The 13,684-nt window shown below is 42.1% G+C and overlaps 1 protein-coding gene across 1 annotated transcript in view; it reads left to right on the forward strand.

The window, feature by feature from the left end:
- Positions 1 to 13,684, forward strand: part of LOC121294072 (neurabin-2-like) — a 215,898-nt gene that overhangs the window by 118,374 nt on the left and 83,840 nt on the right. The window contains exons 2-3 of the mRNA XM_041173189.1: positions 9,331 to 9,463; positions 11,311 to 11,431. Coding sequence (XP_041029123.1) covers positions 9,331 to 9,463; positions 11,311 to 11,431 — 254 coding nt within the window. The remainder of the gene's footprint in view (positions 1 to 9,330; positions 9,464 to 11,310; positions 11,432 to 13,684) is intronic.

Here is a 13,684-nt window from a genome sequence, read left to right on the forward strand (position 1 = left end):
TAAGGGAAATTTTATTTTTCTATTTTTAGGATTTTAACATCTAGAGCCAATCTCCCTGAGGCTGCACTTAGCCTCAGGAGATGAGTGCGCTCTTTTGTGTGTACCCGTGGAAGAGCGCATTCTCGATTTTGGGATTCCCCCCCCCCACCTCCTGCCTGCACAGGATCGGAAGTGCGCCCACGCACACCCGCCATTCAACTTCACCCCCGATGGGGGGAAAATTCAGCCCATGGAGATTGAAATATTCAACACTTAATTCAAAGTCATTTAATTCAAGCTATCTGATAATTCTAATTTCTTCAAAATTAAATGCTCATTTTGCTCTGTAATCTACATTGCCTACTCCAAATGTTTGGATAACTCAATTATTTTTGTGGAAGATATGGCTTTGAATTAAATACTATTTAACCCTGTGCTGTTTTTCAGCATGTGTGTACTTTAGAAAGAAGGTCAATCTGAGAAAGCTTTTTATGGATAATTTAGAACTTCATTGTTTTCATTTGAATTCAAATTGAAATGTAGTTATATCTTGATGGTATTTCTAAATACGTGTCTTTCTCTTGTGATCTGACTGGAACAAAATGGGTCGCTTGTCAAATACTGGCAGAGTCAAGTCCCAGAGTTCATCTTAAGCCGATCCTCTGAGATAGTCTGCAATTTTCAAAGTCCTGGCGGTGGTGGGGAGGAAACAGCGAACTCGCTCACCACCAATTAGCAGTACTTTAAGCTCCTTTAGAAGTTAGTTAACGGGCCAGGGAGGTCGGCACTGCAGCTTTTCCTATGATTTTGGTGTACCCAAACAGTCTGGTACATGTTAGTTTCTCATTTACAGTTGAAAATGATCAGACTGTTGGATAATCTGTGCTGGAATTTGTGCATTACTTCATTTTTGCCGGGTCATCCTCAATGTCATGCCTTTGTCCTGCTGGCCCTCTGAGGAGCTGCCTGCTCTCTTTGACAAGGCAGTGGCAGGCCCCAACATGGATGTCTCCTGTCTTTGATGCTAGCATCAGGCAGGCAGCTCCCACCTCTGGGAGGCATTCAGCTCACTAATTGGGTGATGAGCTCACCTCCTGCCCAATTAATGCATTACAATTAAAAATAGCATTGAATGTGCGATGCAGGGTCGGGACCCAGAATTCATCTGGGTGTCGGGTCCCAACCTCTTTGAAAACCCAGCGTAATGACTAGGACATGTGTAGGTGGTGTTAAAGGTAGGTTAGTTGCCAACACTTCCCAAAGTGATTGTGATGATTTGCATTCCCAAATTTTCTTGCTTAACAAACTGGTTGGTGTATCAAACTGAAAAGCAAATTATTATAATTTACCTAGGACAATGGCCAGGAATGATACAGTGAGGCTGACAGAGAATCCATACTTTACTGACAATTAATATACGGTGTATATGTGCAACTACACATTAAACAGCACTGGCGGAGGAGATGGTCGAGACAAGCAGCTCGGAATATCAAGAAATGCTCAGCAGGAAACAAAATTGTCTGGTACATTGTGGATATTGTGTTATGGGTTTAATTTTGAGATCAAATTTGTCATTTAAATAAAGCCTTCATTTAAACTTTGCACAAAATTAAGGTTTCAAATAAAGTTATTTCATAAAGATAATGGTGGTAAAATTCAACTTTGGCAGGGCAGTGGTGGATTGGCCACCTATTATACATACCCATTGAAGTCAGTTGACAGGCTGCTCTCTATGTTACACCTTGGAGGATGAATGTTGCCTTCTGTTTTTCTATTTTCTTTCAGATTGTAAGTAAAAAGAGTAACGCTTTACTAATGATGCTTGCTGTTCAGTTTTACATGCTTAACATATTAAGCAAAATTTGCCAGTGCCTTAGGTTTTAGTTGAGCATCCAGAAACAGTAATGCAAAATCGCTGTTCAGCAGAGGATAAATTTGATGAAGCCATATTCCCAAAAGGGAACTGCACTTGAAGCCTTATCACTTCAGCACTGATTCTCCACCCACTTCCTTCAAATAACTGTCCCCTGCAGTGATCAAGAGATCACTGAGTCTAGTTGGCTGATGCACATTTGAGGTTGAAGTGCTTCGGTTGATGGCAGTGCCATTTTAGAGGCCCTTTGTTAAAAACAGCGTGAAGTGCAGTGTCTGCATGCAAGAATGTTTTGATTCTCGTTATTAATTGAATTTCAGTTCAATCTAGCTTCCAAAATCTTTGTGATTATCTAGGTGCTTTGTTAAAAAGATAAAACCGAAGAATGCAACAGCGGAAATTGGATAGTGTACGGGAATTTCTGTAGAGGAGGTGAAGAAGAAGGGAATCAAGGTCTGTGGGGAAAGTGGAGTTGAGGTGGAAGATCAGCCGTGATCTTTTTGAATGCAGAGTAGACTTGAGGGGCTGTATAGGCTGCTTCTGCTCCTCTTTCTAACAGTAGGGAGAGATAGTTGTTAGTAAGACTTTGTGGCTTGTGAACAATTTATTTTTTAAAATTTATCATTCTATTCTAAAAATTGAATATAGGAACAAGATGAAAAGAAGAACAACACAATCTTTACAGTTCTTTCTGCAGCACCATTCGATGCTGCGTGATGTTGTGGTGCTAGAATGTGTTTGACTTGATGACACAGAGGGACCTGGGTGTCCTAGTACATGAATCAGCAAAAGTTAGTATGCAGGTACAGCAAGTATTTAAGATGGCAAATGAATTGTTGGCATTTATTGCAAGGGGAATGGAATATAAAAGTAGGGAATTTTTATTGCACTTGTACAGAACCTTGGTGAGATCACGTTTGGAATACTATGTACAGTTTTGGCCTCCTTATTTGAAAAAAAGATATAATTGTCCTGGAAGCAGTTTGGAGAAGGTTCACTTGACTTATTTCTGGGATGAGGGGCTTATCTAATGAAGAAAGGTTGAACAGGTTGGGCCGATGCCCATTGATGTTTAGAAGAATGAGAGGTGATCTTATTGAAACATATAAAATCCTGAGGGGACTTGAGAAGATAGATACCAAGAGGATGTTTCTACTTGTGGGGAAGTCTAGAACTAGGAAGCACAGTTTAACAATAAGGGGTCTCTGTTTTAAGACGGAGATAGGGAGAAATCTTTTCTCTTAGAGGGTCGTTAGTATGTGGAATTCTGTTCCCTAGAAAGCAGTGGAGACTGCGTCATTGAATTTATCCAAGGCAGAATGAAACAGAGTTTTGATAGACAAGAATCAAGGGTTATCAGGGGCAGACAGGAAAGTGGAGTTGAGACCATGCCTAGATCAGCCTTGATTTTATTGAATGGCAGAGCAGGCTTGAAGGGCTGAACAGCCTACTCCTGCTCCTAAGTCCTATAACGGATACTGCTGCAGCGATATCAACAATGAAAGCAAGTTGTGAATCTCCACTTTCGTTTCTACGGTGGGCGCTGGAATTATATCTGGAATTTTATCTTCAGCCCTATTACTCTCATCTTCCATATGCCGTTTTTATCCTGCTCTCTGACTGAGTACAACTCTTGATATTCCTGCTTGATAACATCAACTTTTGTTGACACATCTAGCATACGCACATTTGAGGACATCCAGACTCCTTCAGACTTATCATGACCTCGACCTGGTGCGTGGCTGTTTCCTCTATTCCTGCATGCCATCTGGATATGACTGACCTTCCCACAGGCATGGCACTTTGACTGGAAACAGGGGGCTGGGGGCATTTAAACGGCAGTTACCATGGCAACATTAACATCTAAATTTCTGACTCTGAGTCTGCGAACCTGGCTGCTGTGGCCTGGATTTCACTGAGATCCAATGTGCAAGTTGCACTATCTCTTTCAGCCATTTCCATGGCTGCGGCCTCAACACATCTCCTTCCACATTAGCTTATTGTCTTTATTCAAAAGCTTGGCCTGGACTTTATTGTTAATGAACTAACTTTATTTACACCTCCCTAACAGAGAGGGCAGCAGAGAGGGCAATATAATAAAATGCTCAGATCTTACAATATACTACAACCCCAGAATTTAACATCACCTTTTTCCTCCTTAGCATGCTGTACTTATCACATGTCATGTTGCAAATTAAGCATTAACCGCATCCCAAAAAATTACTTTCTGAATGAAAAGTATCTAATTGCATTTGAATTAATCAATATTAACTGCTTTCAAGCTCTTCCTAGGGACTCTATTCCACAGATATTTTTCATAAGAATACCTTATTCATAAAATTTGAAAAAGTACATTACATAACAGTTCAAATATAACATTAAATATAGTGTCATACAGTTCTGTTTCCTTCAGTACAGTATGTGGCTTTCTGAGATGCCTCACTACACTCAGAATCACAGGTTGTATTAATATATGCATATCTTGTCAAACACACAGCATGAGGGGCCTTACATGAGTTCCGGCCCCTCAGTGTAACATGGTGGGATGGCCTTAGATTGTAGCCTTTACCTTGAGCTTTTGCGGCGGCTGCCCCAAGCTTTCATGTGTCCCTCAACATGCAAACCTGGACCTTGTAACGTGCCAGTTTTTAATTGTAGACAGCTCTTTGCACTGGAAGACCTGTAAGTTTCGGGGAGACCAAAGAGTCGCCTTTCACTGAGTTGCTGATGGTCCTTCAGCAGCAGTTGATGTTTGGCTCGGTGTGCGTCCCTGGCAACAGCCTGTAGAGCACAGAGTCCGACGTTATGCAGCTGTTCGGGATGAACCTCGACAAAAATCACTGCATCTCTTTCCAGCCCTGTTTTATAAAGGCATATTCCAGCAGGAGGTGGGTGGTGAATTCTTTCCCACTGCAGCCACCTTGAGGGCATAGTGCAGTGGCGCTGAGACTCCAGGTGCGCCTGAAGGATTTAACAGGGAGCACCCTTCTCACCACCAGCCAATCTATGTTTTTGTGCTTTTTGAAAATTCTGTCCCATGGATTGTCCACCCATTCAAATATTCTTTCTGCAGATTAGTTTTGAATTTACTTCCTTTAAATACAGAACATGTTCTTTGGTTCTACTTTTCTGGATAAGGTGAAGTAGATCGTCATGGTCTATTTTTTCTAGTTCTATTTAGAATCCTTTAAACAGCAATTACATAACCTTTCAACCATCTCTTTTCTGGAGAGAGCAAGTTTAATTTCCATAATCGTAACCATTTCAATACCAATTTAAAATAGATTTGCATGTAATAAGAAATTGCTTGCTAATTAGATTGACTTGCATTCATATAGGCCTAGAAATCAGCTACGCATTGTCTATTTTACAGGAGCTAAACAGGTCTGAGGCCTTGAGAATGGCGGGCACGATGCACACATGCTTGTTAAGAGCTGCAAGCGCAATGCCTGCTGTATTGATAAAGAACATAAAATCATCATGCAGTGCCCACACCTGAAACAGGCATTAGATCCAGTTGCATATAAGAGGCCTGTTTGAGCATCACCCCCCCCCAACAACCCCCCCACCCCACACTCCTCCTCCCCCCGCCCCCCCGGCAACCACCACCACCACCGCCTCCCTGCAAGTTTGCTTTTCCTTGGGGTAGCCCATGTCAGCACCATATATTCACGTGGACCAAGTCTGCATGCAGCCAAAAGAGACGGTCCTTAGGCTGCAATCAACAGGCAGAATTTCAAAATTGGTTGAATGTAGACCAGGAATGCCTCTCAAAAACCACATCCAAAGAATGGAGTTGGTTCCTGGCCTCTGGCCTCCACGATCTGCCACTGCCCCCACAAAGTTCTTCTGGTGGGAAGGCAGTGGCGTATTGTCACTGGGCTAGTATTCTAGAGACCCAGGGTAATGCTCTCGGGATCCGGGTTCAAATCCCACCCTGGCAGATGGTGAAATTTAAATTAGATAAAAATCTGGAATTAAAAGACTGATGATCACTATGAAGCCATTGCTGATTGTTGTAAAAACCCATCTGGTTCACTAATGTCCTTTAGGGAAGGAAATCTGCCATCCTTATCTGGTCTGGCCTACATGTGACTCCAGACCCACAGCAATGTGGTTGACTCTTAAGTTAGGGATGGGCAATAAATGCTGGCTTAGCCAGTGACTATCCCACATCCCATGAACGCATAATAAAAACCACGGTAACCTGTGGGTGTAACCATGGCAACTCCCTCACCATGACGACGCTAAGCATTCTGCAACAGCAGCAGCACAAAAGAAAATATAGTCATTGTTTCATCTAAAAACATGCAACAAATTGTATGCAAATACTACCTAAATAAAATAGAAATGTACAAATAAGGTGACCACCTGGTCTTTAGTTGAAAGAAGAAACCATTGTTCTTAACCACCATTCAGATTAGTTTAACCAGGAACCAGCAGCAATTTCTAACACTTTGATGGTTTAATGAAATATCAGTCAAGTGGTAACCATGTACTCAAATGAAATCTTAATAATTAGTGCAGATATATCAGTCCAACTGCCTCATTGTTGATTGATCAATCATCAGTTTATGATGATACGAACACTAATCTCACAGTTACATCTAAAAATTCTGAGGTATTATGACATGCTCCATGGAACTACATTAGAGCGCACAGCATTGAAACAGGTCAATTCAGCTCGATTGGCCTGTGGTAGTCAGAAGGTTAGAGGTTTACATCTGACTACAGGGACCTAAGCAAGTAACCTAGACTGACAATCTAGGACAGTGCTGCGGAAGAGTGCTTCACAGTTGGAGATGTTGTCTTTTGGGTGAGATGTTAAACCAAGGCCCTACTGCCCTCTCCGATGAATATAATGGATCCAGTAGCATTATTTTGAAGAAGTACAGGGAAGGTATCTGTGGTGTCATGACCAATATTTGTCTCTCAGTTGGTATCATTAAAACAGGTTATTTGGATATTATTATTGGACACATTTGACATTATCGCACTGCTGTTTGCAGGTGGCTATCACACTTACTTCATGTATGGATATTTGTCTCAGATTGGTACAAAGTATGGTAGTGGGTGGGAAAAAAGGATTTTTTCCCCCAGCGACTGCAATGGTGGGTTTTCGCACTGTATCGTCCCATTTCTGCCTCATTAATTGTGCAGCCACAGGAAACGCTCCGTCTTGCTGGCAGGAAGGCTCCCATTTGCCCGCCACGCCATCACCTCCTGCTTCCTCACACCGGGGGCCGTATTTAAACTGCAGCCACATGCACACTTTTCAATGCTTGCAGCCTGGGGCTGCTCCGGTGAAGACATGGCTCCAAAAACCAAGAAGAATGCAGGCCCCCCGATTCAGTGACGCACCCCTGGGACACCTTCTGGACGCCGTGGAGACCCATTGCAATGTCCTCTACACCCGCTCTGGCTGCAGGAGGCTCATTAGCCTCACCACCCTGGCTTGGGAGGTGGTGACAGAGGTGGTCAGTGCCAATGCTGCACACAAGAGGTCGGCCATCAAGTGCAGAAAACGGGTGAATGATCTCATCCGTGCCGCCAGTATAAGGCAGTCAACTTTTTTCTCTTTCAACTCACACATTCATGGCCTCTCATTCAGCTCAAGGGACATCACCACTCACTCTCACACACACACACCCTAACATCTCCATCTGGCCTCATCTCCTCTGGAGGTTGCCTCCTCAGCCCTCACCTTCTTGAGGCCACTTGTAGAGATCAACATGCACCCCTATACACAGCTGGGATACCCCCCTTCCCCAGCCCTCGCCCTGCAGCCTCTCCCCTTGCCTGAGGCCACTTCTCCCCCTTCCCCAAGCAAGCCCTAGCCCTGCAGCTGTTGAAAAGCCTTACAGCTGGTTTGGTAAGTAGAGAACTGCCCGTGAAACTCCCTAAAAGTGAAGCCTGGCACTGTTGACCGCGCGTGCTGCCCGAAGCAAGGTAGGAAAACAAAGTCCTGAGCGAAGTGCAGCTCGGCAGGTGCACGTCACGTATGTACAGCTGTGGAACACGTTGGCATGCAATCACACCGACGTGCCTGGATGATCCAGCATGGGGGGGTGATTCCGGTGAGCAGGGCTCAGAATGAGATGATAACGTTTTTTTTTATTACTCATTCATGGGATGTGGGCTTCGCTGGCTTGGGCCAGCATTTATTGCTCATCCCTAATTGCCCTTGAGAGGGTGTTGGTGAGCTGCCTTCTTGAACTGCTGCAGTTCATGTGGTGTAGGTACACCCACAGTGCAGTTAGGAAGGGAGTTCCAGGATTTGGACCCAGCGACAGTGAAGGAACGGTGATATATTTCCAAGTCAGAATGGGGAGTGGCTTGGAGGGGAACTTCCAGTTGGTGGTGTTCCCATCTATCTGCTGCCCTTGTTCTTCTAGGTGGTAGTGGTTATGGGTTTGGAAGGTGCTGTCTAAGCATTGGTGAATCCCTGCAATGCATCTTGTAGATGATACACACCGCTGCTACTGTGCGTCGGTGGTGAAGGGACTAAATGTTTGTGGATGTGGTGCCAATCAAGCAGGCAGCTTTGTCCTAGACGGTGCCAAGCTTCTTCAGTGTTGTGGGAGCTGCGCTTATCCAGGCAAGTGGGGAGTATTCCATCACACTCCTGACTTGTGTCTTGTAGATGGTGGACAGGTTTTGGGGAGTCAGGAGGTGAGTTACTCGTCGCACGATTCCTAGCCTCTGACCTGCTCTTGTAGCCACAGTATTTATATGGCTGTATTTATATATATTGAAGTTAGGTTCCAGATGTGCGGCGACAGGAAACACGGTCCACCATTGACGGGTGGCGCAAATGAACGCAAACTGGTTTCATGATGGTGAGAAACCGATTTTTGGCCTTCTTGTAATACTGTCCCACCATGATGCCTGACTGTCTGGAAAATGCTGGCCTATATAAATGCAAGTTTTGTTTGTAACCTATAAGGAGCAAATTTTTCAACACATTTTAAGAAGTAATTTCAGATAAAGCTAGGAGAGTTTTTAACACTTTGTCCAAACTTCCATTTATTGAGCAAGAGGGACTGCATTTAATGAAGCCTACCTGACTTTCCTTTCATGTCAATTAAATCTAGATTCCTTTATACTTGTGTTTGTGAGTTTGCTGCAAATTAAAAGAAGTAAACCTTTCTCTCAGCCTCATTAAATAAAAGCAAGGACTGCTAACAATTTCCTTCAGGTCAGAAAATACTTGCAGCACATTTTGCAGGTAGCCCACAGTTTACACAATCTTGTTGTCTGAGGTACTGAAGTGAGAACATAGGTCAAGATGTAAAGTGAAAATCTTAATCTGCAAGAGAGTTAAGTCATGTTCATACCTGACTGTCAATGTCAGTATAATTCATGTTGCCATTTGATGACTTGAATGTTAATGAATTGAAAAGTCCAGGTTCAAACTGAATACATGGAGGTTATTTGGCAATTGTTTTAACACTGAAATGTTAACATTGTTCTGACAGGTGTTCACTACCTACTCCAATGAAGACTATGACAGACGAAATGATGATGTGGATCCTATGGCAGCATCAGCAGAATATGAACTGGAAAAACGTGTGGAAAGACTGGATCTCTTTCCTGTGGAACTTGAAAAGGGTATTTTATAGCTCCAAAAATAACTGATTCTTTTTAAGCCTTCATTTGTGCTGAAGATAATAAGTATTTAGATTGATCATAATGTTCCATAGCACTCTAATTTTGGTGTTTGGTTATTATGCTGCGGAAGTGATTAATAGAATATGGTCCAGACAAGACACATGAAGCTACTAATCTGCTGGCCTGCAATATTAGAATAAAAATTGAAATGTTCCATTTTCACCAACTTTTAAAAATATTTGTATACATTGGCAGAGATAGGTGTGGAAATTCATAATGCAGCAATCTATTTAAACATTAAATCATTTATTGTATCATGTGTTCACAAAACTTTAAAAAAGGTATTCGTGCATGCTAAGATTTCCAAACATAAAATTCCAATGAATAGATTAATATATATTATGTATATAATATCTATACCTAATTATATACATTATTATGCCTTTATGTTGCACATGGGGTCCTCAGATACAAGAGAGTTAGAGGGTGGGAGATAAAGGCAACAGTCATATGTTCTGTTTTTTTATGGAGTACTTTGACAAAGCTTAGGGCAAATTGAAAGGCATTCAAGTAAAGTTGACTGAGGACAGCTGCTTCTCTATGGCACAATACCAACTCTCAATCTCCCTGCACCCTTTTATGCAGTCAACCTGTCCGCCATCTCCATTGACTGCCTTCCATGGTTTCAGCCCATTGCGGTTCAACTCTTACCTGCTTCAGCACAGCTAGAGCATCTCTTGCAGCTGTTTCTCTCCTATCCTTGTGGTTTCTTCCAGCATGCATCCTCTGTCTCCTCCAATTTGCTGCCTTTTGCTGGTAATATTGGTAAGCCTGGGACCAACCTCCACACACATACTAACAAATTCAGCTTTATTTCTCCATTGCTATTCCTGTGCTGTTACTCATGGTCTAAATCAAGTCTGGATGATCCAAAGCTTTCTCCAGCTTAACATTGGTAGGAATACAGCCATTCTGTTCAGCTCATCTCAGAAACTCTAATCCCTTATTCTGTTACCCAACGGAACTCAACCCAACCACTCATTTTGGCAGGATGTGACAGTGCATTACCTCAGCGTCCTGCTTAACTCTGAGCAGGGCTTCAAATCTTACACTCCACCATCATCAATATCTCCGGCTTTTACAAGTAACATATCTCGCCTATGATTGTGTGTTACCCCCTTTGCTCCTGAAACATTAATTTATGCTTTTGACACTGCTAGGCTCAGCTTTTCCAATATCCCTACTCCACTTGTCATAAACTTCACCTTATCCAAACTCTATTGCATACATCCTACCTTGTTTTATTCCCACTATCTTTGTTGACCTATCATGGTTTCTTATCCTATAAGAAAGTCTTTTCCTTGTTCACGAAACCCTTTGTGGCTTCATTGCACCCTATCCATATAATCATAGAATGGTTACAGCACAGAGGGATGCAGTTCAGCCCACTGCGCGAGCTCCGTCCAGCAACAACCTCAAGCCCTATTCCTCAGCTTACATTATCTAATGTGCTTACTCTGATCTACAGTATACAGGTCCCTCTCCTCTGCCCAGTCCACCAATGATAGTAGAAGCTTCAACCATCTATCCACATATTCCAGAATTACTTTCCTCAGCTTTCTTCTGCCTTTCTGGATGTCTTTTTACCTTCAAAACTTTCCTGTAAACATATATTTCACAATGCCTTCAGACACCCCTCAAACTCTTATCCTAGCATCTGCTTGATGTGGGTTCCTTACCCCTCTCCACACTTTATGAACCTTGGGATGTTCCATTATGTTAAAAGCACTATGTAAGCTGTAAGTAAGTTGCCTGCTAAACTGAAATGTACCTCTTTCTGACTATAGATGGTGATGGTCTGGGTATCAGTATCATCGGAATGGGAGCTGGAGCAGATATGGGATTGGAAAAGCTGGGAATATTTGTGAAGACAGTAACTGAAGGGGGAGCTGCTCACAGGGATGGCAGGTATGGGTTGATTAGTTTTAACCAACATCATAGTTATTCATAATATTCTAGAATGCTGTGTACTTGTACATCATACCTGTGCATTTTATAATACAGCAGGAGATGCTAACTATTGGCAGCCTTGAAGACCAAGTTTGACCTCAAAAGTGACATTTCTTAATCAATCAAATATTATCAGTTTTCTTTGATATTTTTATGCAGCTTAGGAGACATTAAATATTTTAGCAAATAATTAGTGAAAGCCAGAGGATAAAACTACCAGTGTCTCATGATTAATGTCTAAAAGGCTACTTTTAAAATTGAGAGGTAATTTACTAAAACTTACATTTCTACTGTTCAATGGAAGAATTAACCTGTATTGAAATTATAAGTACTTGCTTATTAAAAGGAATGGTCTCAATTATATCTTTAATGCAAAGCGTATGAATTGCTAGACTCGCATGAATCTGATTATATGATAATTGGATTTACGGGTCAAAATTCCATGATATTGCTGTATTGCTTATTGGCATTGCAACAATTTGCTGATGGTTGGAGAGGCTGGGTTTGCAAATGGAACAAGCCCTGCGCAGAGAGAAGGTGCAAGATAGGATATCCTATTATGAAGTATATCAGTAATTATTGGAGTAACCAAATAGTCAACATCTGACAATTTTATTGTTATGTTGCTGCAGTATTATAGAATACATTCCAAGCGGACCTCACAATACTGGCTGCTCGTATCTAAATGGAAACCCGTATTCCTCAGGGTAGCAGCTTAGCACTATCGGCTTTAGCAGCAGTCGCAATTTCCAGACCAAAGTGACATTTCCAAAAATGGCTAGCAATTTTTGAGGGTTATTTGAACTTTGAAATATCTTTTTTAATGGCATTCCACTGAATCTTAAAGGAATAACTGTGGCTGTCTGTCTGGGCAAATCATTGAGCCATTTTTTCTAGGAGGTTGCAATATTTCTCACGTTTTAACTGTGTCCTTTGATGATTTTTTTGTCCAGTTAATTTGAGTTCAAATGAAAGAGGAACATGTCTTTGTGTGTGAATGCCACCACTAAGTGATGTTTGCCCACATAAGCATCTCCTTGATCTTAATTCTGTCTTTAAAAATGCCTCCTATTACAGGGCCGCTTTCCCCTGTAATCAGCTTTTTTCCTGAAGTACAGCGTGAAATGGCCAAATCATGATGGAACAGGGCAATATATGTCGTGTTTTAGAGATAAAGGCGGAGTAACTCAATAACATATGCCATTGTATTTGACATGTCCAAATATGCAGCTCTGTGGTTAAACCCTATACAGTTTTATACAGTGGTTCTATCGTGGTAATTTATTATCAGTACTCATATTTTTGCCTTTCAAATAGATTCATGGAGTCATTTACAACACAGAAGGAGGTCATTTGACCCATTCACCTTCCCTTTTTGGTGAAAAACGATAGAAGGATTATGACAAATCTGATGGTAAAGGCTGAGTTGTTCAAATCCCAGGGGAAACTTGAAATAGCTATCATAACCCATTTTTGCAGTTTGTATGGTTTGAGGTATAGGCTTTGAATTCAATAGTAATAAGACCACCGAGTCTCAAGAGGTTTTTTATAAAATTAAATTAAACATTTACTAATACAAGAGCTATTGTAAACACATACATATGCCTACAAAATTACTACTATAATAACTACAAAAATCCCCTAATTAATCTGACTCTCAGTTACACCTTTGTTAAGGCAACAGTAAAACTCACAGGGCAGATCCAATCATCGGCGGGCGCGGAGCCAATTGCAGCCAGCAAAGCGGGCCTCACCGCCATTTTAGGTGGGCAGGCCAATTAAGGTCCGCCTAGCATGATGTCCTCTGGGAAGTGCTATGCGCTCCCTGTGCGGGCAGTGGGGAGGGGAATCTCTAAAAGCGAGAGTGTGCCCTTTCGCGCATGTGCACGAAAGAGTGCACATCTCCCTGAGGCTAAGTGCAGCCTCAGGGAGATCGCTTCGACTTTTAAAACTATTAAAAATTGAGAAAAGCAAAATCCCTTACATGTCCCCACATGTGATAATGTCACATGAGTTGGGACATGTTCATAATTTACAAAATAACTTTATTACAATTTTTAAAATCCTGCATGAAACTTCATCCCGCCGCTGGATGAGGTTTCATGTTTTATCTATTTGCTGCCGGGTCTCCTGGTCGACCTGCCAACCTTAAGGTTGGACGGGCAGGTCCTTTAATTGGTTAAATGATCCTGTCAATGGTCTCAATTGGCC

The sequence above is a fragment of the Carcharodon carcharias genome, chromosome 23, assembly GCF_017639515.1.
Source record: "Carcharodon carcharias isolate sCarCar2 chromosome 23, sCarCar2.pri, whole genome shotgun sequence".
Taxonomy (NCBI): Eukaryota; Metazoa; Chordata; class Chondrichthyes; order Lamniformes; family Lamnidae; genus Carcharodon; species Carcharodon carcharias.